The 26,011-nt window shown below is 45.4% G+C and overlaps 1 protein-coding gene across 4 annotated transcripts; it reads left to right on the top strand.

The window, feature by feature from the left end:
• Positions 1 to 556: 556 nt before the first annotated feature.
• Ttc4 (tetratricopeptide repeat domain 4) lies at positions 557 to 25,626 on the top strand. Of its 4 annotated transcripts, none has more exons than XM_029563471.1 (11): positions 557 to 755; positions 1,300 to 1,417; positions 2,820 to 2,981; positions 6,980 to 7,057; positions 8,618 to 8,742; positions 10,977 to 11,063; positions 13,498 to 13,715; positions 14,293 to 14,374; positions 19,398 to 19,480; positions 20,225 to 20,309; positions 20,436 to 25,626. In XM_029563471.1, the coding sequence occupies exons 1-11, from the start codon at positions 645 to 647 to the stop codon at positions 20,454 to 20,456; spliced, it is 1,170 nt and encodes a 389-aa protein (XP_029419331.1). In that variant the 5' UTR covers positions 557 to 644; the 3' UTR covers positions 20,457 to 25,626. The 4 variants fall into 4 exon arrangements, with proteins under 4 accessions (XP_029419331.1, XP_008831212.1, XP_029419332.1 ...); XM_008832990.3 differs by having other exon boundaries at positions 20,225 to 20,317; XM_029563472.1 differs by lacking the exon at positions 6,980 to 7,057.
• The last annotated feature ends 385 nt before the right edge of the window (positions 25,627 to 26,011 follow it).

The raw sequence follows: 26,011 nt of genomic DNA, 5'->3' as shown, positions 1-26,011 counted from the left end.
TGGGTAACCAGGTGATTGTAGAAAGTCACAGTATGTGGCTGGGTAAATAAGACTGTTTCACCTGGACCAGCAACCCAGTCTATCTCAGCTCTGATAGAGACATGTCTGATCCATCAGTCACTTCAAAATTCTCCCAGAGGTTCCATCCCATCCAAGGAGAAGCCTTGTCCTCACACCACAGCCCTTTACCCCTCCTACTTCGTTATCCACTTGGCCCTTCCTCATCTGCTCTAGCTAGCCTAGCCTCCTTGCTGTTCCACAAGCATAGGGTCTGTTCCCTCCTGCGTGGTGCACCATTGTGTACCCAGGCCGTAGCCCAAATGGGAAACACAAGGGGACCTTTGTGAACGTAGGTGGATTATAAAATGAGTGAACAAAGGGATAGTGGGGACTCCATGGGACCCGACCTTATCCATTAGTCCAAAAGCACTGGAGAGCAGGGACTGAAGCACAACAGAGCCAAGTTTAGGCCGTTTCTGCACAGGAAGGACAGGACTGAAGGGGCGTGCAGGCCACGCCCCCACGAGAGCGGAACCGGAGGCACGAGGCCCGGCGCAGCCCGGAGCTTTGAGGGACGGGCACCTGAACCGCCGGAAGGAGCGGTACTTCTCTGTTCAAGCTCTGCAAGAGAGCTTTGAGCTGCCATGGAGCGTTCTGAGCCGGACCCTGCAGATGACGACGTCATGGACTCATTCCTGGAAAAGTTCCAGAGCCAGCCCTACCGCCGCGGCTTCCACGAGGACAAGTGGGAGGAGGTGGGCGGTCCCCGGGGCCTCCCCGGGCGTGGGAGCGTGGTCCCAGGCGCCGGGTGCTTCTCACTTCCAGGCCTGGTCGCAGGCAGAGGATGGGTGGTTTGTAGTTAAGAATCAGCTCCAGGTTTTGAGGTTCTTAAATTGTCAGTGCACTTAAGGCCACAGGGTTTGTCTGTGAAGCCTGCGACTCCACCACCTACTGGTTCTGATACTGGATCATTTTCTTAAGTTCTCTGAGCCGGGTTCCTCACGTGTAAAATTACTCGATTTGCAGCACGTAGTCACTTAGGGTGGGGACAAAGATGAAATGAGATAAGTGCCAGGAATATAAGAGTGCTCAGTTAATAGAAATTGCTACCACCCGTGGAGAATGTGAGAACGGAAAGGAAAATTGGAGCTCACCACCCTACACTCTTACTTTCCACAAGGGAAACAATCATGAAGATCTTCAACTCATCGTGAATAAGAAAACTTTGATAATAAGTCATGGAATTGGATCTACTCTATAGAAAATAATATTGATGCAATCTGTTCTTTTGAAATCCAGGAATTTGACAAGATCCCCCTATTCATGAAGAAAGCACCATCAGAAATTGACCCCAAAGAGAATCCCGACTTGGCTTGCCTTCAGTCAATTATTTTTGATGATGAGCGCTCTCCGGAAGGTATCTTATGTGACTAGCATTTGTTTTGTGTCTTTGTTTAATTGAGATAAAGTGTGAATCAAGCAGGTTTTTCTTTACAACAGGTAGTTAGCTCAAGCTGATTTGTCACAGTTAATACATTCTTCTTTGAATACCCAATTGTAACCATTCCTGTCCTCAAAGCCAGATTATCCTAAAGGATCAGGATAAACATGTGATATGTGCAAACAAGTATACAAGTACTGTAGTGGGTACAGTTGTAACCCTAAAGGGGGTGGGAGTGAGCTCACAGTGGGTCTGAAATTTGAACTGAATGTTGTTTTGAACTCTTACTAGGATAAGGAGGGAATTTGTATTTCAGAGAATGAAACATAAAAAAAAGAAGTATCAGTAATTGTTTTTTAAAGCCTTAAAAAAACTAGGATAAATATACTCTCTTTTTTTCGAGGGGGGTGGGTTACACTGGGAATTGAACCCAGGGCCTAACATGTTAGACAAGTAAGTGCTGACCATTGAGCTGTAACACCCTCTTTTAAAGACACTTTTTGGAGCTGGAGAGATGGCTTAGCAGTTAAAAGCACTGACTGCCCTTGCAGAGGACCTGGGTTTGAATACCAACACCCACATGGTGGCTAACAACCCTCTGTACTCCAGTTCCAGGGAATCCGATGCCTTCTTCTGACCTCTACGGGCACTGCACGACAGGGTGCATTAACATGCATGCAGGCAATATACTCATACACACAAAATAAAAATAATAAAAAAGATTTTTTAATTTATGTGTCTGTGTGTGTGTATATGCCACAAGTGTGTGGATGCTTGAGGAGGTTAGAGGAGGGCATTGGATCCCTGGAACTGGAGTTACAGGTCCTTGTGAGCCACCCACCATGGGTGCTGGGAACCAAACTTGGGTAATCTGGAAAAGCAGCAAGTGCTTTTAACTGCTGAGCTATCTCTCCAGGCCCTCTCCCTTTAAACTTCATTTTATTATGAGTGTGCACATGTGCTACAGTGTGTATACATATGGAGGCCAAAGGAGCACTTTGTAGAATGGGGTTCTCTTTCCACCTTTACACATGTTTCAAGGATCAAACTCAGGTCATCAGGCTTGGGTGCCAGTGCCTTTACCCACTGAGCCTTCTCACTGCTCTCTCTCTCTCTCTCTCTCTCTCTCTCTCTCTCTCGCTCTCTCATAAGTACTTAGTAACACATAAGATATTTGGAATTGATCGTTGCATTATGTTTGCATGATGTTGTGTCTCCATATTGATGCCCATTTTTTATCATACCATTTATTTGAAGTTTCCTTTCTCTGTGGTTCCTTCTTTTTGATTTATTGTACATTATATTACTGCATGATTTAGAATCTTTTTAGCCTTTTAAAAAGTAGGAAATAGTGACTGTTTTCTCCTCTTCTTAACAGAACAAGCCAAAACTTACAAAGATGAGGGCAATGACTACTTTAAAGAAAAAGACTATAAGAAAGCTGTGATTTCATATACTGAAGGATTAAGGAAGAAATGTGCAGATCTTGATTTGAATGCTGTTCTCTATACCAACCGGGCAGCAGCACAGTACTATCAGGGTAAGTGAATTCATTATTAAGTATTAATTATGACTTTATTCTCTCTCTCTCTCTTTCTCTCTCTCTCTCTCTCTCTCTCTCTCTCTCTCTCTCTCTCTCTCCCCTTCTCTCTCTCTGTCGTGTGTACAGGTATATATGCATGTGGAGGCCAGAGGTCAACCTCGGGTGTTATTCCTCAGAAGCCATCCACCTTGATTTTTGAGACAGGGTCTCTCATTGGCTTAGAGCTTGCTGAGTAGGCTAAGCTGGGTGGCCAGTGAACCCCATGGATCCATCTGTTTCTACTCTATCAGTGCTGGGATTACAAGGATATAGCATGCCTGGCTTTTTTGCAGAAATACTTGCAATTGAGCTCAGGTCCTCATGTTTGTACAGCAAGCCCTTTACTGACTGAGCCATTTCCTCAACCTAACTTTATTATTTTAAAAGAATTTACTTATGGGTTGTAGAGATGGCTCAGTAGTTAAGAGCATTTGCTGCTCTTACTGAAGACTTCTAGGTCAGTACCCAGCACCTATGTCTGGCAGCTCACAACCACCTGTAACTCCAACTCTAGGAGATCTGATAGCCTCTTCTGGTCTCCATGGGCATTGCACATTCATGGTATACATATACATAAATAAAAATAAACCTTAAAAAAAATAAGTTACTTATGATAAAAGCTATTGGAGGGTTTGAGAGAATGGGCTGTCCATTCTCAGAAACCTGGACTAAATGTAGTTTATTCTAATGGAATTCTGGTCTTCCAGATACATAAGATGAGAAGGGAAACAGATTGAATTATATTGCATTTACTTTCTTGTAAGGTATGAGTCAGTATAATTTTTGAATCCAAATACCTACTCTTTTGAAAAAAATTTTGTTTTTTTTGCCTTTCAGTCCTCTTCTCAAGAATGCTAAAAGAATTAAGATAGTACAGATTTTTTAGTGAAGCCAAACCACAGCATTGGTGACACACACCTGTCATCTTCCCAGTCAGGAAGCTGAGGCAGGAGGATCACAAGTTTGAGGCAAACCTGGGCTATATATCTAGACCTTGTCTTAAAACAAATCAAACACTGCTTACCCCCCACTCCATGACTGCCAGCTGATTGTTTCATGTACACCTTCACATCACTACATGGTGTGCTCCTATTGCTGCTCCAAGTGTCCAGGGTTGGATTACCTGTTGATCCAGATGTGGGAGTCAGGACCTCTCTCTCCCCACTGCTCCTGTGGACTGCACATGTCTGTTTCCTGTCTTCATGTATGTCTTTTTTTACAGTTAGTTTGGTATTTAGTCTTTTAATTTATGGCCATGTAAATGTTAATCACATTTACGTGAACCATGTTGAATGTTTTAATCTTTTTTTGAGACAGAGTCTTACTGTGTGGCCCTGGTTGACCTGGAGCTCTGGAACTCACTGTATATCACACTAGCCTCAGACTCACAGAGATCTGCCTGCTTCTGCCCCCTAAATGCTGGGATTAAAGCTGGCTACCACCATGTCTGGTTCACATTTTTCTTTTTTGTAATAAAACTATTGTTTAAGTAACTATCTGATTATCTGTTGACTTGATTTTCATCATTTCTCTTTCTCTCTCCCCCTCCCTCCTTCCCTCCTTCTCTTCCTCTCTTTAAAAGAAAATTTGCTGTATAATTCAGGATGGCCTCAGACTTACTGTGTAGCCCAGGCTGTGATCCTCCTTCCTCAGCCTCAGTGCTGGAATCACAGGCCTAAGCCACGAGGCCCAGCTTCGCTGTACTTCCCACTAAGCCAGTGCAGTGCTCTCCCGTCTCCTCACTCCTTTCCTGCTTGCTGCTCTAGCCATTCACCTGGTTAGTGACATCTCCCTGGAGCCTTCTGCCCTACTCCAATCTAGACTAGTTGCTCTCTGTGCTCGGCCACCTCTGTCATTCTATGATCACGTGTACCTTTCTAGAGAATTAGAGTAGCCCCTGCCTTGTGTTTGATCTGTTTCCTTAATCCCACCTTTTTTTTTTTTTTTTTTTTTTTAATTGTTTTTTGTCAGGGTGTCCCTAGTCATAGCCCACGATGTGAAGTCACAATGTGAACCAGGGTGGCCTTGATCTTGCTGAGAGATCCACCTGCCTCTGCCTCTGCCTCCCAAGGGCTGAGATTAAAGGCACATGCCATCTCTCCTGGCATTTGATCCCACGTTTTTTTTTCTTGATATATCCTAGTGTTTTGGGAATACATTCTTTAGTCTAGAGAAGGGAGGACTCAGAAGGACATTTTCTTAAATGATGTGTATCTGAAAACATTGTCAGTTCACTCTCACATGTAGCACCATCTCCCAAATCATCAGGTTTCCAGGCCTCGTCTGGGCCAGTGCTGACAGGAGGTGAGCCTAGAAGTCTTGAATTCACCCCCTCCAGCCTGGAATTGATACAAGACAGGTTTCATGTCCCCCATTCCTTCCTCCCAACTCCAGGGACACTTAAAAGGATCCTTTGTTCCTGTCCGCAAGAAATTTGGGGCCTGGGAGGGAGCTGAAAATACACATTTGGTATCAAAAATAAACACTTGGGGATGGCAGGAATATCCCCCCAAAACCCCTTACTTCCCACCCACCTACCCACTTATCTACCTACCCACAAGATGTAGGAAGAGATGATCCCCTCTACCCTATTGAAAAGGCCCATTTAAAAATAGATTATACTATTAAAATGCCAGCGGGCAGGAGACAGACCTGGAGTAGACTAGAGGACTGAGGAACTAGAGGGTCCCCCAGATGGGGACCACCCCCCAAAAAAGCCCTGCATTGGGAGGTAACAGGCAGGCCACCAGGGAATTTGGCAGACAAAGGAGTGACTTCTTAGGGGAAGAACAACAAAAGGTATTCCTCCCTAGCCAAAAGGTTACTTGAGAAAAGGACAGCTGACTGAGAAAAAGTTGAGGGACATAGCAACTCCTGTTTCAACAGCTCTTCCTTGGCTACAACTCCCAAACCATTAAATCGTACAGTTTCTCCCTGGGCCCTTAGTTATGGCCAGAAATAGTAAAACAAAACAAACTAGCTTGTCTACATACATCCTAAAAATGGAGGCAGGGCTCCCTTAACTCCCCAAGGGCAGGCTGAGAAGTAAGGAAAGGTCCTTCTTAAGTTAGACCCCCAGTTGTTGTGTATTGGAGGAAAAAGTGGGGAAGAAATGGGGGTGATGTCTTAACCACTCTCCTAAAAGGGTTGGGTCAGATTGTTCCCAGTGGCCGTCAAAAAATAAGTAAACTGTCCCTTCCACTAAAGTACGAGACATGTAAGTGTGACCAGTGGGAGATTGGGAAAGAAGTTGGTAAGAGATCCTCTTTCCCAGGAACCCCCACCCCACTGCAACCAGAGCATAAGTCTGTTAGTTGAGATGACTGACTGGAGAGACATTCAGGGCCATGGGTGGATGGACTACAGAAGGGGGTGGTGATAGTGGTAGTGGACATCATGGCTTCTGGGAGTCTGGGGAGAGCACCACGGGGGCTGAGAAGCCATCCATGCTGATGGAAGGGATGTGCACCTGTGCGCTGCCACTGGACTGAAACTGGAAGGAGAGCTTGGCTGGACTCCAGGGTGCACTTGGACTCAGGGTACTCCAGAAGTGGATACTGGCAGCGATCTGGGTGTCAGCCGCACTGGGGTCTGCCTGTCCTAAGTTCCATCACTCTAGCCCAAGACTCAGAGCAGCTGCTCACACTCTCCCCAGTTTACTCTTAATTTATCTGGAGACTGCTCTTTTCCATATATTCACCAATTGCAGATATTATTTAATTTTTCTAGTTACTAGTGATAGCAAACATCTTTTCATATGCTTACCATTTCTTGTTCACCTGTAGATTGTCAGATGTTATATACATTTTGAGGGCTTGATGAGCACCATATTTTTGACAAAAACAGTTGTTTTGACTTATTTTGAAAATTGGATGAGTGTTTTTGTCAATACACATGATATTTTGGAAACATTTTGATCTTAAAACTTGTTCTTTTACCAAATGTCATTTTGTTAGGCAATTTTCGTTCTGCCCTCAATGATGTGCTGGCTGCCAGAAAGCTAAACCCGTGCCACTTGAAAGCCATAATAAGAGGTAAGTCTGCAGGATGATCATCTTTGAGGAGCTCTGCACCAAACACTGACATTTGAAACTTCCATATTGTGGCACGAGGGTGAAATCATCTTCCTCCTGCAATCTTGATATTAAGAGCCTGTTCTTATCACCAGCAGCATGCCATTCTTGAAAGAATTGCTCAGAGAATACTCTGCCCTTTATGTTTTAAGTATTTGTGTGAATTGGAAACTCCTCATTTTAAATTAATAAAGAATAAAATTAATTAAGACAAAGCACATCCTGATTTTTCCCCATATTATTAGCTGATTGGAAGGCAAGATATTCAAATGCCATGTTAAAATTAATTAAAAGATAAGTTGTGGGACCTTTGCCGAGAACTCTACTGCTGGGATGTTCCCATGTTTTTCCTCTTGTGGTCTGACATTTCTTTTAATAACAGTTTTTATTACTTTTATACTTCACTTTTTCTTTGAGAAGCTCACAGGTACTTTGCAAACTTTGATTTATTCATCACATATTGAACCTCATAGACATGCCATGATATTGATGTGGAAGCCAGAGGACAATCTGTGGGAGTTGTCTTTCCCCTTCTACCATGTGGGTTCTGGGGAGTGAACTTTGGTTGTCAGGCTTGGTGACCAGCACCTTTGCCTGCTGTTCAAAATTAGTCTTTGACAACTAAGCCTTTTAGCTCTGTTGTTTTAAGTTTCTATGAAAAGCTTAAAAGATGCTAAGTAGAGAAAAATGAACATGATTGCATTAAAATGTTTTTTAATAGAATCAAGTGATGTAGCTTAGTGGTAGAGCGTTTGTCTGGCATGCACAAGTCTCCTTGGGTTTCATCTCAAGATGAAAAAACCCAAGACCTTCCCCCCAGAAAACCAGTAAAACAAAACGTAAGAGGGGCAGGCAGCTTTAACAGATGGCTTTTGGTCTGGATGTTATCTTGATGGATGGCATCATCTGAGGGTTGGAGAGTTGGCTCAGCGTTGAAGAGCACTCTGCTCTTACAGAGGACCCAAGTTCAGTGTGCAGCGCCTGTATCAAGTGGGTTCTGGCTTACAACTGTCTGTAATTTCAGCTCCAGGAGGATCTGACCTCTGGCCTCCGAAGTTAGTGGCACTCATGTGCACATAACACACATACAGATATACATTTGTGCACTTAGTTGAAATTAATCTAAAAATAATCTGAGATGGCCTTTATTCTTCTGTTTGCTGAGGAGGATCCTGAAGCTCAGACATGCTCAGGCCCTTGTCCAAAGTCTAGCAGGTAAATGATAGCCATTTTCTAGCCCAGATCTGTCTGATTCTAAAACCTGTGTTCTTTGCCACTGACCTGTGACATTTTAGAGTCCTTAATGCCAAGGAAATGGAGTTCTGAGCTGAAGGGCACTAGGACTATCTCTGATCTAGGGTGCAAAAGTCCTTTCTTTCTTTAATGACTGAATCACGCAGGGCTACACCCTGTTTCTCCTTTATGGGCTGACTTGTGGCTAGTGGGAGTGGGTGAATTTGTTCAAGGTGGGTGCTTTCTACATGTGTTGTTTCTAGACCCTAAGGACTCTGGTTTCTGCAGGTGCCCTGTGCCATCTGGAACTGAAACACTTTGCTGAGGCTGTGAACTGGTGTGATGAGGGGTTACAAATAGATGCCAAGGAGAAGAAACTTCTGGAAATGAGGGCTAAAGCAGACAAGCTGAAGGTTAGTGACAGCAGATAGTTTGCAGTAGCTAATTAACATTAATTAGCATTCCTCCGATTGTGTTTCAAGTCATTGTAAAGTGTTTACTCTTTAAAAGTAAACCTAGGGGCTGGAGAGATGGCTCAGCGGTTATGAGCACTGACTGCTCTTGCAGAGGACCCAGGTTCGATTCCCAGCATCCACATGATGGCTATGAACCATCCTTAACTCCATTTCCAGGGGAATCTGAAGCCCTCTTCTGACCTTGGCATTGCTTGACATGGGTGCACTCACATACATATAGGCAATACACTCATACACATAAAATAAAAATAATAAAATATTAAAAAAAATAAAAGCAAAACCTAGGTGCAGCGGTAGAGTCTGTGTTTTACATTTGAGAGGCTCTTTGTCATTCAGTCTCCAGCACCACAAAAAACAAGCCCACTAGAAATTGTCCTACCCTAGGAACGCTGGAAGACACAAGTAAACAGACAAGTAAGTACAAGCAAGTGTAAAAAGATAGTGTGTACGGTAGCAGTCTGTAGCAGTGGTGTCTGACTGTCCTGGCAAGAGCAGGGTGTAAATGGAGATTCTGACAGGCAGAGAGGATTTGCAAGAGAGTGACTGCTGAGCCTAATCTCTTAAAGACTGAGTAGGAGTGTACTTAGGTGAGTGATACGGACAGAGAACATTCCAGACAAAAGCCCTAGAGAGAGAGTTCAGCAAAGCCTAGTTTGGATACTTTTTTTTTTTTTTTGCTGCTGCTAAAATGTATTGCCTTGGACAAATTCCTGGTATTTCTCAGTCCCAGCTTTGAACATGGAAAATATAATAGATACTTTGAACATTTTTATGGAAATTAAATGAGCTAGTTGGGTTTTTTACATTCTCAAGAGAGTTATAAACAAATAAAACCAGATAAATATACAAGAGAGGCCACATGATCTGCAAACCCTAAAATATTTGTTGTCTTCCCTTTGTAGTGGAAGTGCAGGGAGCCATTGGTATTGGACAGATTAGGGGGGATAAGAAATCTGAGTTTCTCCAGACTGAGTAGAATCATGGTGTTTTTCTCTCACAGATTATAATTATGCAAAATGCAAAGCCCATAAATTCTTTTTTTGTTGTTTTAAAAAAATTTTTTTATTGAACTTTTAAAATTTCATACAGCATTTCCCGCTGAAATCCAGACCCCCTCCCCCATTCATGCCTCCCCCTATCTCCCCATCAAACCCTATGCACTCTGCCATACATGCTGAGTCCTATTCATTCAGGTGTTTGTACCCAAATGTCCTTCAGTGTAAACTCGTCCACTCGTCCAACAAGTTGGTTGTATGTAAGTCATACTCTCCCTCACCCAGCAGCAATCAATCTGAAATAGTTCTCAATCTAGTGCTGGCCCGCCACCTATTTCTCACCTCCCCTTTGGGTCCTTGTTTAATTGAGATGACATGGTGGTCCCATGCTCAATGCCACTGCTGCCATAGGCTCACATGAGCAAGCAAGCCTCCAGTGGCCTGGAGGCCTCCACCTCCCTGTTCATGAACTATCCCTGGCTCTTACAGTCTTTCCGCCTCCTCTTTGGAAATGGTCCCTGAGCCATGGTGGATGAGGTTCCACATAGGAGTCCCATCCTACACTATGCAGTCTCTTACTCTCCAAAACTTGGCCAGCTGTGGCCTTCTGTGTGCATCGCACTCTGATGCACACAGAACCCTCACTGGTGAGAGTTGAGGGGTGCATTAGCCCTATTTCTACCCATTATTCTGCCATGTTCCATGAGCCTTAGTTGCAGAGATTCGACTGCAGATGTTCTCCAGCCACCCCAGAGAAGCTGGAATTCCCTACAGCGTTCTTGTGTATTCCAGTGCCTGTCCCTGAAGGAAAATGTTCTCTGTCTGGTGGTGTCTTCCTTGTCTGCCTAAGCTCACTTTGGGGGTAGAATTGGTTACCCCTCTCATTGCACTTGGTTCACACCACCAGGGTACCATACCTGGTATACTTGGCCTTTACTTGGCTGTACGCCTCAGTAGATGGTGAGTTCCGTGGGCACAAGAACTAGATTTTAAATTTATGCTGGTACTGGGCCTGACCCCTGGGTGTATGTTTTGTGCATGTTTACTGAACTGAATCAGCCACTGGCAATCCCAAAACACAGGAGCATGGGTTGCATAAAAACTAGAGGAGTAGGATGGGGTAAGAGAGGAGGAAGTGAGTTTCCTGGAGCTGATGAATGTGAATTTGATTTCCAGCGAATGGAAGAGAGGGATGTGAGGAAAGCAAAGTTGAAAGCAAAGAAGGAACAGAATCAGAGCGAGACTTTACTCCAGGCCATCAAGGTGAGTTCTCAAACTGTAATCCCTACAGCCTATGAAATCCAGTGTGAGGCCTGCTGGGAACCTTTTTTGGAACGCTTTGCCTCCGTGGCTGCTCCTCTCTTTCTGCATTCGTGAAGCAGTGATAAAGAAAAGCAAGCTCGAGTCCGACCACCACATTCAGTGCATGTGCTGGTCTCAGCAACATACTGAATGTGTGATCTGGGCTAAGCATTCTCTCATTTAATCTTCACAGCAGATGTGTGGGAGAGGGCTGCTTGCTCCTGGTTTGCTAGATTCAGAGAGGTGAAGAGATCTCACCCAGCTAATGAGTGTCAGAGTCAGGGCCTTGTTCTTTGCTCTGGCTTATATTATATCCTGAGAAAGCCTCATTTTTAGGATGTTGATTTAACTATCAGCAAAAAAAAAATCCTTCCATGACCAGTGTTTTGAAATGAATGTAGTCTGGGAAGTTCAGTGGCACAATTGGCTAGTGTGTGGTACTTATATGAAATGCACTTTCCTTTATCCTTGACACTCAGCTAGTTACCCTTTTGAGCTTGCTGTCTTCACAAGGAAGATAATAGCCCCGTCATGGGTGGGATTTTAGTTTCATTCTGTGTTCAGTTGAATTACACACCCATTACTTATGGGTGTCAATTACTTACTGACTTTGAGAACTTAACACTACTAAAATGCACCCCATGGGTCTGGAGAGATGCTCAGTGATTCAGAGCACTGGCTGCTCTTGCAGAGAACCTGGATTCAGTTCCCAGCACTCACATAGCAGCTAACAACCGTCTGCAACTCCAGTTCCAGAGGATCAGATGCTGTCTTAGTTTGTTTCTTCATTGCTGTGACAAAACACTCTGACCACTACCAACTTGGGGAGGAAAGGGTTTATTCAGCTTACATCTCCTGGGTCACAGTTCATCAGGGAACCCCAAGGTAGGAACTCAGGGCAGGAACCTGGAGGCAGGAGCTGGAATGCTGCTTACAGGCTTGCTCCCCTGGCCCCTGCTCAGCCTGCTTTCTTATGCAACACAGGCCCACCTGCCCAGGGGTGACACCACCCACAGTGGGCTGGGCCCTTCCACATCACTCATCAAGAAGATGTCCACAGACATGGCCACAGGGCAGTCCAATGAAGGAAATTCCCCAATTGAGGCTCCCTCAACCCAGGTGTGTCAAGTTGGCACTAAAGCTATCCAGCACAGATGCCCTCTTCTGACCTCCAAAGGCATTGCGCACATGTGGTGCACTTACGTACATGCAGACAAAACGCTCATACACATAAAATAAAAATAAATAACAATTTAAAAAAATGTACCTCACGTCTCTCTCCCAACAATCTGTTAACAAATATCAACAAATCAAATAGAATGGTAGCCAGGTATGGTGGTATGTGCCTAGAACCCCAGCACTTTAGATGCAGGAAGAGTGTGACTTCAAAGCCAGTTTATGCTGAATAGTGAGATTCTGTGTCAAAAACACAAACAGTGCACACACACACACACACAAAATGGCATGATGGCACACGTCTTTAATCCCAGGACTCAGGAGACAGAGGCAGAGGCAGGCAGATCTCTGTGAGATAGAGGCCTGTCTGATCTACATAGCGAGTTCTAGGCCAGCTGGGGCTACAGGGAGACTCTGTCTCAAACACACACACACACACACACGTAGAGTGATGAGCTTCAGGTATTCTATCTGATACTTATTCACAGTGAGGATCTGGCCCTTTTCCTGAATGGAATACCTAGATAGTTGCATGTACATTTTAGAAAATTTCTGGTTATTTTCTTTAGTCCAGCCTTGCATATTAGAATACAGTGTGCGAAGAATCATTCTCAACAGTACATGGCACTGTATTTTACTGATGGTTACTGAGACCAGCAGATAGCTGCTATTGAAACAGCTTCTGCTGCTTGTTTATGTACTGGTTTCCCTGAATGTGCTAACTTTAGGAACCTTGGTACTTAAGAGGACCCTACTCTTTAGACCCTTGATGGACATTTCTGTATCTGCTGTGCTCTTGAGCTTTTCTGTGCCTTTGCATATGCTGTGCGATGGGGTGTTTCCTGCCTTCTCTGCCTTTCAAAATCATTGTTCCGGCTTAGCATTTCTTACAGACCTCAGCTTCCAGGCTTATTTGGTCCTCTGCATTTCTACAGCTCCACTTCTTACTTTCTATTGGCACTAGATAGTAAAGAGGCTTGAGGGTAGGGAACCATGTCCTGCTCCTCTCTTGATGCAGAGCAAAGACAAGACCACTGCTTAATGAAAGTTAAACAAGTGGTGCAACCATGTGCCAGGCTGCCAGGCTGGTTAATGTGGATCCTGTGTGGCGCTGCCCTCGGAGCTCACATTGCTAGGGTTTCTTGATTTCACTGATGTGTGTTTGTATCTTCCTGCAAGATAAGGTGTGTATATGCTTGTGTTTCTGTCTTGAATCCAGACTAGGAACATTAAGCTTGTGGCTGAAGCTGTCAGTGTGGATGAAGATTCAATCTTAGATGGTCCAAGTCAGATCTTCCTGGATGGACTTAGCTCTGAGAACCCCTGTGGAGCCCGGCTAAGTCTAGATGACCAGGGCAGGCTGAGCTGGCCTGTGCTGTTCCTGTACCCGGAGTATGCCCAGTCTGACTTCATCTCTGCTTTTCACGAGGACTCCAGGTACTTGCTTACCCAACAGCTCTCCACTCTTGCTTGTGTGCTTCTCCCTGCTGACCTCTGAGGAAGAGCAAGTGGACTTTTGGCTGAGGAGGGAAAATAGTTTAGATGCTCCCACCAATTCAGGTCAATAGGTCTACTGTATCTTAAATCTCTGTCTACTAGCTTTGTGACACAGGTCTCACCTTCTTACTGTCTGGGTTAGTAGGTGTTACACCACAGTTCAGTGTTGCCCAAGAGTGGTACATGCCTGATGAATGAAATCATTTTAGGTAGTACACATAATTCAAGTGTTCATTTAGTAGGAGAAATATATATGGCACATTTCACTTGTGATTTCAAAGGGTTAATGCTCAGAACGTGGCTAAATGTAAAAAAGATTTGTACTCCGAATCTGTTAAAAAAAATTATGTCCCAGGTCAAGGGATATCCTACATATTTTGGGCACTGTTGTCAAAGTGGATTAAGCCTGAATTTTATGTTTTATACATTCTTTTTATCTCTGAATTGGTGCCTAGGGATTGATGTGGGAATGCAGATCCAGTCATTGGTACCCAGAAAGTACATGTTCCTTCCTTAGGTTTATTGATCATCTAGTGGTGATGTTTAGTGAGGCACCCCCCTGGGACGTGGAGCGGAAATACAGCTCTGAGCATCTGGAGGTAAGAGAGGTTTGATTTCACTCTTCCAAGGGGATTTTTGGGGGGAAGGGGACAAAGATACAGAGATTGGGTGCTTTTTAAAATTAATAATAGGGTGTGTATGTATAATGTGAGTGTAGGCATGTGCATGCCACAGCACACATGTGTAACTCAGTGGACAACTTTTGGGACCTGCTTCTCTCCTTCCATGGGTTCCAGGGATTGAATTCAGTTTGTCAGGGTTGTGTTCACTGGACCATCTCATTGGCCCTGGAGTGCTTAAAAAAAAGGTAAATTATATAATATTTACCATTTTAACAGTTTTATGTTCACAGTTGAATAACATTAAGTGTTCACATTAATGAACACCATCATCACCCTCCCTTTGCCTTAATTTTCCATCATCCCAAACTGAAATTCTGCTTGCATTAAATAATAATGCCCCACTCTAGTCCTTGACAACCATTGTTCTGCTTCCTGTCTCTGGAAATGTGACTATCTGGGTGCCACATGGAAACAGAAATCATATAGGATTTTTCCTTCCATGCCTGGCTTATTTCACAGCATAGTGTCCTCAAGGTTCACATGGTCTAGTATGAGTCATCTTATAGCATATGCACGCCTCCCTTTTTAAGGCTAATACTCCATTGTTAGAATTTTTAAGATTCCCCTTTTTTTAATTTAAAATTTTTTTATTATTATTATTGTTTTTGGTCTTTTTGAAACAGGGTCTCCCTGTAGCCCCAGCTGTCCTGGAACTCACTATGTAGACCAGGCTGGGCTTGAACTCACAGAGATCCACCTGCCTCTGCCTCCTGAGTGCTGGGTTTAAAGGTATGTGCCACCACGCCCAGCTAAAATTTTATTATTTTTATTTTATGTGTATGTGTATATTGCCTGTATGTAGGTAAGTGCACCCGTGTCATGCGATGCCTGTGGAGGACACAAGAGGCTGTCAGATCCCCTGGAACTGGAGTTAATGGACAGTTGTTAGCTGCCATGTGGATGCTGGGATTTGAACCCAGGTCTTCTGCAAGAGCAGTCGGTGTTCTTAACTGCTGAGCCATCTCTCCAGCTCCAAGATTTCACTTTTAATTATGAGTTTATGTGTATGTCTGTGTGTGTGTCTGTGTATCTGAGTGCAGGTGCAAAGACCAGAAGAGGGTGTTGGATCCCCTGAAGGTAGAGTTACAGGTAACCATGAACCACCTGACAGAGTGCTGGGAATCAAACTCAGGTCTCCTGTAAGAGCAGCTAGCACTGTTAACTGCTGAACCATCTCTCTAGCCCCACACTGTTGGAATTTTAAAAACATAACCAGAGGTAACTAAAGGGGAATTTGTTTTCTAAATATGTGAGAGTAAGATGCCAACTGATGTTCCAACAACCCTGAATTGTTTTAATGTATGTTTCCTATAGACAAGGGCATTTTTCTTCATAATCCCTATCTTAGTTTGTTTCTTCATTGCTGTGACAAAACACTCTGACCACTACCAACTTGGGGAGGAAAGGGTTTATTTATCTTACATCTCCTGGGTCACAGTTCATCAGGGAGCCTAAGGTAGGAACTCAGGGCCGGAACCTGGAGGCAGGACCTGGAGCACAGGCCATGGAGGAACGCTGCTTACTGGCTTGCTCCCCTGGTCCCTGCTCAGCCTGCTTTCTTATGCAACACAGGCCCACCTGCCAAGGGGTGGCACCACCCACAGTGGGCTGGGCCCTCCCACATCACTCATTAAGAAGATGCCCCTCAGACATGGCCACAGGCCAGTCCAATAGAGGCAATTCCCCAATTGAGGCTCCTTCTATCCAGGTGTGTCAAGTTGACACTAAAGCTATCCAGCACAATCCCCAAACAGATATCAAAGTCATGAAACTAGCACTGTTGATAATGACAGCCTCCTCCCCAGGCTCCAGTCAGGTTTTGCAGATTGTCTCAGGAAGGCTCTAGCCCATAGCTCCTTTTCATGAGTACACAATGTATTGATCACATCCTTTAGTATCCCCTGGTATACACAAGTTCTTTGGACTTCCTAATCCCAGCCCTTGTGCAGAGCAGTTATTTTGTGGCTTCCCTGTCTGGTTTGCCCATGTTTCCTGTGCCTGCATTTGTATTATGCATGTTTGGCTGGGATGTCACAAGAGCGATGCTGTATTCTCACTGAGTCTATCAGCTGGTTCCTGGTGATGATCACCCTGGTCACCTGATTGAGGAGGGTCTCTCAGGTCCCTACTGAAATTTTTTCTCATCCATTGTCATTGATAAGTATTTTATAGGAAGATTCTTTGAAATGCTATAAATATCCCACTATTCTTCAGCCCTTCAAAATACCTTTTTTACACAAGCTCATGCGTGTGTTAATCAGGGAACAACCTGCGGGAGTCAGTTTTCACTCCCCCCGTGTGGGTTCTGGGGATTGCACTCAGGTCTTCAGAGTTGGCAGCAAATACCTTTACCCACTGAGCCAGCTCATCACTCCAACACATTTGTATAAATCAGTGGATTTATGGTTTTCCTTTTATTTAGTAAGATAAAATTTGTTAGTATGGTTATTTTATGCTCAATTTGTCATAGACTTGGTCAGTGGGAATCTTCAGATGTGTTTCTGTACTTTTAATTCACCTCCTTTTTAAAGCTCTTGTTTTCTGGCACAAGATGTTCCAGGTTTGAGTTGTGTTTTTTTTTTGCCCAGCTCAGATATCAGCCATTTTTTCTGCCAAGGAGCTTTGGTTCTTTCTATTGGAGAATGATACTTAGAAGCTCTGGGCAATATAGATGCATTGATATATTAGGAACGGGGCTCATGACTAGGGCATGAGTGTGTGTGAAAACATGTATCTCTAGTTCTCTAACAACGTGAGATTTGTTTTATCTGTGTGTGTGTGTGTGTGTGTGTGTGTGTGTGTGTGTATTTGGGGGGGGTCTTTTTTGAGACAGGGTCTCCCTGTAGCCCCACTTTTCCTGGAACTCACTAAGTAGACTAGGCTGGCCCTGAACTTAGAGAGATCCACCTGCTTCTGCCTCTTGACTAAAGGCATACGCCACCACGCCCAGATTCCTTTTCTGTTTGCTTTTTTTAAAAATTTATTTTTATTTTATGTGTATAAGTGTATTGCTTGCGTGTGTGTGTGTAAGTGCACCCATGACGTGCAGTGCCCAAGGAGGTCAGAAGAAGGCATCGGATTTCCCTGAAACTGGAGTTATGGACAACTGTTAGCTGCCATGGGAGTGCTGGGAATCAAACCCAGGTGCTCTCTAAGAGCAGTCAGTGCTCTTAACCACTGAGCTCTCTCTCCAGCCCTTCTATTATTTGTTTTTTAAATATTTGTTATTGTTATTATTTGTGTGTGAGTGTATTGCCTGCATGTATCTAAGTGTACCCGTGTCATGCAATGCCCATGGAGGTCAGAAGAGGGTGTCTGATTCCTCTGGAACTAGAGTTACAAATGGTTATTAGCTGCCATGTAGGGTGCTGGAAATTGAACCCAGCACCCATTGCAAGGTCCTCTGCAAGGGCAACCAGTGCTCCTAACTAACCAGTCTAACCTCCACCTTTTATATATTTGTAATGAAGATTTTAGTGTTGTTTTATTTTGTTTTGTGGCAACCTTTCACCCCATAGCCCAGGTGGCCTGGAACTCAAGACAGTCCCCCTACCTTAGCCTTCTGAATGCTGGGATTATAGGTGTGGCATCACCATGCCTACTGACTTTAGCAGTTTTTTATCAGTCCCTTCCTGCCAACAGCACCGACACCTTTCGGGGAACTGCCCTCTGCCTTTTTGGACTTCCAGTTCTCCATGCTGGACTACTGACCCAGTGTGGCTGCCTCCCTTGTCTTCTGCAGACTGACATCCTTCACTGCTTACCCACTCTGTGTAGAAATCTTCATTCTGCTCCATCCTAGCCTAGCCTTGTGGCACAGGCTTGTAATCTCAGGTACTCAGGAAACTGAGGCAGGAGGATCCCAGGTTTAAGGACTGCCCAGGCTGTAGAAGAGCAGGTGCAAGGCTATTCTGGACAACTTAGACCCTTATCTTTAAAAAAAAGAAAAGTTGGGGTTATAACTCAGTGGTAGAACATTTGCCTAGCATGTGTGAGACCCTGGGTTCTATCCCTAGTACTGCAAGCAACAATAAAACAAAACCAATAGGCTGTCCTCTGCCATAATTTGTGGCCATCCTTACTCTACTGGGGTCCTGATACCTCCCATCATTTTGGCTGCCCCACAGATACGAACATTCTCTTTACTCTGCATGACCTCCAGCTTATCACCCTGGGTCATCTATCTTACAAGGAAGCCCTTCTCATTCTGTTCAAGCTGGCTGGTTCCTAGCATGAATGCCCTCCCACTGGTTGAGCTCTTAAACTCCCAGCACTGGCAGTTCCCCTGTACAGATGTCCTCACCCTGCTAGTGCTCTGGTGTCCTACATACACATCCTTCTCACCTTCTTGGGTTCTTCCTTTGTGTGGGGGTCACTGGCTTTCTGTTCCCTACTCCCTATGGCTCTAGGACTAAATTCTTTATTTTTATTTTATGTGCTTGAGTATATTGCCTGCATGTGTGTAAGTGCACCTGTGTCGTGCAGTGTCCATCGATGTTAGAAGAGGGTGTCGGATCCCCTGGAACTAGAGTTACAGAGGGTTGTTAGCTACCATGTAGGTGCTGAGAATTAAACCCAGGGCCTCAGCAAGAGCACCCAGTGCTCTTAATTGCTGAGTCATTTCTCCAGCCCCGCTAGGACTAAATCCTTAAAGAATAGAAGGCTGCATGGGCCTAGGCTTGAGATTTATCTTCTTTTTTTACTGTGTGAATAACATTGGCAAGATGTTCCCTTCCCTTGAACCTTGGAGAGTAGAGGTGACAGTAACCTTTCTCAGTATCATGGTGGGAATTGACCTGAATACCCTTAGCCTATAGCTGGGTAAAGAAGGCATTCAGCTAGCTGCAGTTGCTGTCCCTAAATTCTGCCTGGAATTGGCCACAACATGCCTAGAACTGCCAAAGCCCTTATTTGTCTCTCCTCTTGGTTAATCTTGCAGGTCTACTTCGAGGATGAGGATAGGGCAGAACTATACCAGGTTCCACCCAACAGCACACTGCTGCAGGTGCTGCAGCACCCTAGGTGAGTGCTTCCATAGAGCTGATGGGGACAGTGCCCAGGCTCCTTCATAGACTCCAGCCTGCTTCTCCTTCGCTCAGTGATCACCTCGGTCTTCCCTCCCTTCTGCTCTGGATATACAGCCATGTCAGGTGGCAGCCAGTGGAACTGAACTGGCCCAGCCCAGTAAAGTACAGTACTAGGGGAAGTGAGTAGAGACTGATCGCAGAATGGAAAAACTGCCTGGCCTTTGCACCTGAGTTGGCTCCCTTCTGATTGCATTTTGTCTCCTGATGCTGTTATATGGAAAGAACCGAGAGACCAGGTTCTCCTACCCATTGTCAAAAAGGGAATTGAACAACCAAATTAATAGCTTTTTAAAAAGCAGAAAAAGTAGATTTTGAGTATGGCCACATTGGAAAGTAGGAATGGGCAGCCAAACCTGGCTTTTTGGGGTACAGGCTCATTAGAGCAATGCCAGGTTCAGTAACAGTCTGGCTTACCCCAATCACTCATGGAATATGGAATGAATGAATGGACAGCATGTCTGTACTTGCATTTCATGTTTAGCCCTAAGTGTGCATGCATGGTGCCAGAGGATTGAGGCTCTGGCAGGTTATAAGGGAAGAGTGGCATGCTGACTTCACCAGACTTAGAAACTGCCAAACAAACAAATGTGCTAAACTTGTATTGTTCACCACATCTAAACATTTGGTCATGGGTAATTAAGATGTAGTGCAGTTAACCCCTTTGTTGTGCTTCCTGCAGGTACTCTGTGAAAGCGCTGACACCAGCATTCCTGGTCTGTGTAGGATCCTCTCCTTTTTGTAAGAATTATCTCCAGGGAAAAAAGGTACACAGGTAAAGTGGGAGCCAGGCCTTTGGGGTCTCTCCCTCAACTTCCTCTGCCTGCAGTCTAGCACAATTGAATTGGCTGGACAGACCTGGAGCTAGAGTGTGGCACTTTTTTTTCTATCAGTGGTCCATAGCCTCATGCTGAGGGGGTTGAGCTGCTGGCCTCCTTGAACTTCAACCTGTCTGGCTAAGTACTGAGCTCCATCTGGTCCTCACTCTCATCAGTGGACTCTCAGCTCTACCCTGGTTGGAACATCCTTGGAGTCCGTCTTTGAAGAAACCATCTGCTACAGTTGTCACATCAGCTGGCCTACGGATCAACTTGGGATGCAGTGACAGTTCTTAACCTTTGTGACATACACAGAAGATGCTTCTCCAAGACAGTAAAGCAACTCTGTGTAGTATTCTAAGGCCTAAAGGCCGAGAGACTGGCCTTTAGTTATTTCACCAGCATCGAGGAGGCCTGTAAGTGGTGCCATAGATGCTTTGGGGTAAATGGAGCCAGAAAAGCCATATCCTATTTCTGCATTTGTAAAGACTGCGCATACTGGGGTCTTTGGAACCCCTCAAAAGTCTTCCAGTTCCCTGGCCTTCCAGTGCGAGAACTGCATCAGACGTGGATGGCAGCCCAAGTTCTTTGGCTTGAGTTATACTTCCACCTCAGCCTCCTGATTGCTGGATTATATGTGTGCACCACTGTGCCTAGAGAGGGTTTTATTCCTTTCCATCTGGAAAGTCTTTGCCTGCCATAGATTAGGTTTTTGTCTTGAGCTGTTTGTTTTTCTCATCCTGGAGGCTGTATCCTTACCTGAAGCTCTGTGACTTCTGCAGTGCCCACCCCATCTCTGAGGAGGAGCATACTTGTGGATGCTCACAAAAAGGGCTGTGAGCAGATGTGACGTGTGCCTATGTCCAGATAGAGGTTTGAGGAGCCAATGAGCAGGAGGTTGTAGGTAGGCTTATATTTTCTCTTTTCTGTGAGAGCCCATTTCCCAAATAGGGGTATTCCTTTAGCCCGGGTGCCAGGATGGTAAGACACGTGGAGCAGAGCTGAAACAGCTGGCCTGAAGACATTGACTGTAATGTGAATGAGAAGCATTTGCTGTAGTAAGTACTGAGATTTGGGGGTTGTTACTATAGCAAAGCTCACTAATACATCATTAAACTGAAACCAGCTGTTGTCCTTCAAATGGGCCAATTTGGGGTTTTGTGTCATGGGCTTCTTTGTTTCTGGAGGAGAAATTGGCTGTGGAGTTTTTCAGGAGGCCAGTGTGGCTTTCTTTGCAGGTGCAGGTCCCTGCAAGTCCAGCCTCTTTTGTTGCCATAGTTTCAGAAACACTATGACCATTCTCTCCTCAGCTAGAGCCTTCCCACTTGACTTCTTTTGTGAGAACCCAGAACTTTGTGTAAGGGGCCTGACAGCTTCAATCCAGCAGGCATTGCAGGTTCCTGGGAACAGCCATCTGCAGTCACCTCACTGTCTGGATGAGGCACATTCCACTATGCTTCTCGGTGCCTAATTAGGGATAATGACCTGGCTCCTCAGGCATGGTGAGACTGAGATGAGATGGGTGAGAGAAGTTGCAAATTGAAATGCACCTGGCAAGGTTCTTCTGGAACCTTCATCCTTAGCACCCATACCTTTCATAAAGCTCATGGCAGGCCAGGTGCTCAGCGAGCTGCTGTGCCTTTTCTCTAGTCCTTGACTAGATTTGACAGGGGAAGGGGAAGAAAGGGGACCTGGAGTGGTGCTGTTAGGCCAGAGGTAGGATCCCAGTGGCTGCTGCTTTGCTGAGATGGTCAGGAACTGCTAAAACCTACCTGCGCTGTGAGATTGCTGTGCAGATCCTGCATGTGAAGCCTCAGCCCACGTGTGACTTGTACTCAATGAATTGCTCTTCACTCAAGAGCAACCAGAGCGCGTCTACACAGACTGGTAGCACTGCGCCAGCGAGTCACCATGGGTGATTCTGTACCCCAGGTGACATCATAACCTGGTGGGTGCCACTGGCATTAAGCGGGAGGAGGTATGCCTCAGTTCCTTACTGTGCACAGGATAGCACTCCACAAAAGGAATTATCTAGCCCAAATTGTCAGTAATGCAGCAGTAGTGAAATGTTGCAGTAAACCAAAAGGGAAAATAAGTGTTTGGGGGACAAGGTCCTGCTATATAGCCCAAGTCAGTCTTGAACTTCCTGTGTAGCCATGGTCTTCCTGCCTCAGCCTCTGGGTGCTGGGATTACAGACATGTATTATGCCTAGCAAAGTAGGAACTTTAATAATCAGGCTATGAAAATTGAAATATCTTTACATGAATGTTCTGTAAAGCACTTTCTCAGCCTCTCCAGTGCTAATGGCAGGAGTGCACAGGGGGGCCTTTCCACTGGTAGCCTCCTGGTCATTACGCCTTTAAGTTAGTAGTGCTTAGAGACAGGAAAGGAATGGGTCTTTGGGCTGATGGGAAGTGGGGCCCAAGCTGGCCCCACTGTGGGTCACATGACATTCCTTCTGAGCTGTGAGATGGAGAGGGGTAGTGGAGAAATGAATGATTGCCATGTTGTCTGATTCTGTGGGAAGCAGGAGCCTGGCCCCTTCAGGTCAAGACTTGGTAGGCAAACCTTGCAGAATATAGGCCAGAGGCAGTAGGATCTGTGAGAGAAGCCTTTGTGGCTAGAAAAAGGCCCACCATGAATCCTGGGTTGAGACAGTGTCAGCCACCTCACTGGCCTTAAGTTGGATGGGAGCAGTTTACTTAGTATGGCTATGTAACCCACAGCATCTCTACCACAAGATAGACCCTGCCTCTTGAGGTGATAAGAGAGTTGAAGATCCTTAAGGCCCTTGCAGTACAGACTCCAGGCCTAAGAGCCTTGAATATACATCTCAGGGCTCTCAGCCATGTGGTACTTCCTGTCAGTAGGGGCCAGAGCTTGGAGAAGTGTATGGCTAGGTAGTGCAGGCTCAGCTCGTTGTGGCCACAAAGCAGGATTGCAGAGGGATGAGTGGTGTTGGGGTGAGCAGCTGCAGTGAGTTTGGTAGCTGACCCTGTAATACTGCAGTACATCTGTGTGGCCAGATGCCCAGCAGGTGAGGACTCAGCAGTTGAGCACTTGGCTGCAGGGGCCATTAAGGGATTTGTCCAAGTGGCCAGTGCCTGATATGGCACTCTGTGGGTGGGAAGGCACTGATAGCTGTACTGAGTGTGTGGATGGAAGGAACAAAACAAGCCAGAGTTGGTTTTCAGATCCCACTCCGAAGCCTCCCTAGTCCTGGACACAGTTCAGCTATGCAGCAGGTGGTGCAGGAGCCAAGGGTCTCTGCTTCGGAGCCAGGCTGCCTCCATCCTGGTTCCAGCCCCACACTCCCTTGTGTGAGGCCTTGAGTACTCTCCCTGTTCTTGTTGTTCAGTTTCCTTCTCTGAAACATGGGCAAGATAAGAGCACCTACTTCATGCAGGTGCTTTGAGGACTGAGCAAGTTATCTGTATGGAGCCCTTGGAACAGAGCTTGCCTCGTGGTGTCTGCTCTGACTTTATTCCCTACCTTACCAGGCCCTCAGCTTTGGACTTTTGCTTTGTATATTCTGTTCCCTGGACTATTCTTCCTCATCTGTTTCCTGCCCTTTTACCTACAACAGCTCCTCCTGTCACTAATGGCTAGTCTTCAATTGTCCTACTGCCTCTTTCAGGCAGTCCTCCCTGGCTCCTTACCTATGTGTTCTGTGGCTCCACACCATCACTGCCCTTGGCACACTGCACATTAACTACTTACTCGATAGTTCACCCTACTTTGCTGTAAAATGCACCAAGGACCCTGAGCCACACTTTTGTACTGCCAGAGCCTAGCACTGCACTTGTTCAGCACCTCAAAAGCTTGTAAGTAATTAGAGGCTTGTGGCCTTGAGAAGAGGAACTCATTCTAAACAGATGAGAGATAAAAGCCAGCACCCATGGTGGACTCAGGCCATTAAGTTGAAGGAGTGAGGTGAGTGACCCCCAAGCAAAGCCACAGAGCCTTGAGAGAGCAAATGCTGGTCTGGCTAAGAAGCATAGGCAGCTGCCTGCTGAGTTTCTGGGCCAGGCTAGCAGCATTCTAGTGCCGGTTCCCTAACCCTTCCACACCTCTAGGCAGCAGGTACTGTATAAAGGTGGCATGGAGCTTAAGCAGCCTGCCCAAAGTCAGCTAGCCAGTGAAAAGTAGAGCAGGACTTGAATTCAAGACCCTCCATATTCCTTCAGAGAAAGGATTGCCAATTCAGGGCCCTGCTTCCTAGTTTGCTGTGGGCCCAGATGCCTCTGTAACACTCCCAAGCTTCTGGTAGAGCATCAGCAGTCACAGGTGCAACATTCCACCTGTCTACTTGCTTAAACGATTATCTGCTGCCTTCAGAAACCCACAACCCATAGCCAAATCCCCGTAGCACCAGAACTCCATCAGTGGGGCTCTGGTCAGTCTCTCAGTCTTCTGTCTCCCTCCCTCTCCCTCTCTTCCTCCCTCTCTCCCTCTCCCTCCCTCTCCCTCCTTCCCTTTCTCTCCTTTAGTACCAGATTTATTAGCTCATAGTTCACAGTTCTATAGGTCAGAAATGTGCCTTGACTCAGCTGTTTTCCTCTGCTCCAGGATTTATGAGGTGAAGTCAAATTGTTGACCATCTGGGCTCTGATCGGGAGGTCCTGAGACCTTCCAGGCTTGTTCGGGTTGTCTGTGCATATAGAACTGAGGTCCTGCTTGCCTTACTAACACTCAGCTGGAGCTGTCTTTTAGCTTCCAGAGCCTCTGTGGTCCTTGCACATGGGCCTCTACATTTACATGCTCAATGAAGAGCTTATGCTTGGAATCCCTCTTGGCCTCTATGTCATCTTTTGAACTCCAGCCAAAGTTCTCTGCTTTTAAGGGTCTATGTGATTAGACTGTGCATACCTAGATAATCTTTCTGTTGAAATATATTCTAAAAATATTTTTAAAAATTTAAATTGACACATAATTGACATTCTTGAGGGGGTAGTGTGACATTTTGGTACATGCATATAATGTGTAGTGATCAGGATATTTGCATATATATTACCTCAGACATACATCATTTCTTTGTGTTGCAAACATTGAAAATACTATTTTGAAATATTTAACTATTATCAACCATAGTTGTCCTACTGTACTATTAGACGTTATTCCTCCTATTCAACTGCACCTGTGTATCGGTCAACCATCCTTTCCCCATCCTCCCCACCCTGGCACCTTTTCCAGACTCTGATAACCACTATCCTGTTCTTTACTCCTTTGAAATCTTTTTACTTCCACATAAAGTGACAATGTGCAGTTTGTCTTTCTGTGTCTGACTTATGGCCCATGAGTTTGAGGTTTAGCCCTGGCAGAAGCTTCTGCCCCATGCATATGGGATGTGCTCTGTTACATTACCCGGTGCACCTTGCTGGCCCTACAATGTTCATTAGCTAAGGGCAATTAAGCTTAACCGGGGAGCTTGTTAGCAGCCTAGCAAGCTGCTGACTTGACAGCAGGGGACGCCATCTCTGCACCAGGATGCTGCCTGAACATTCAAAGCATAAGCATGCCACCCCTATCTGCTGACCCACTGTGTGCCCCACCCACCTACTATGTACAACATATCACCTAATATAAAGGTAGTTGCCACTTAACTATGTACCTGCAATGACTTCATTGTACAGAGACTAAGGAAGTGTCT

The sequence above is a fragment of the Nannospalax galili genome, unplaced genomic scaffold, assembly GCF_000622305.1.
Source record: "Nannospalax galili isolate Female #2095 unplaced genomic scaffold, S.galili_v1.0 scaffold356, whole genome shotgun sequence".
In the NCBI taxonomy this organism is placed as follows: Eukaryota; Metazoa; Chordata; class Mammalia; order Rodentia; family Spalacidae; genus Nannospalax; species Nannospalax galili.
The sequence above is the reverse complement of the archived record's forward strand: the minus strand, read 5'-3'. Positions and strand labels throughout refer to the sequence as shown.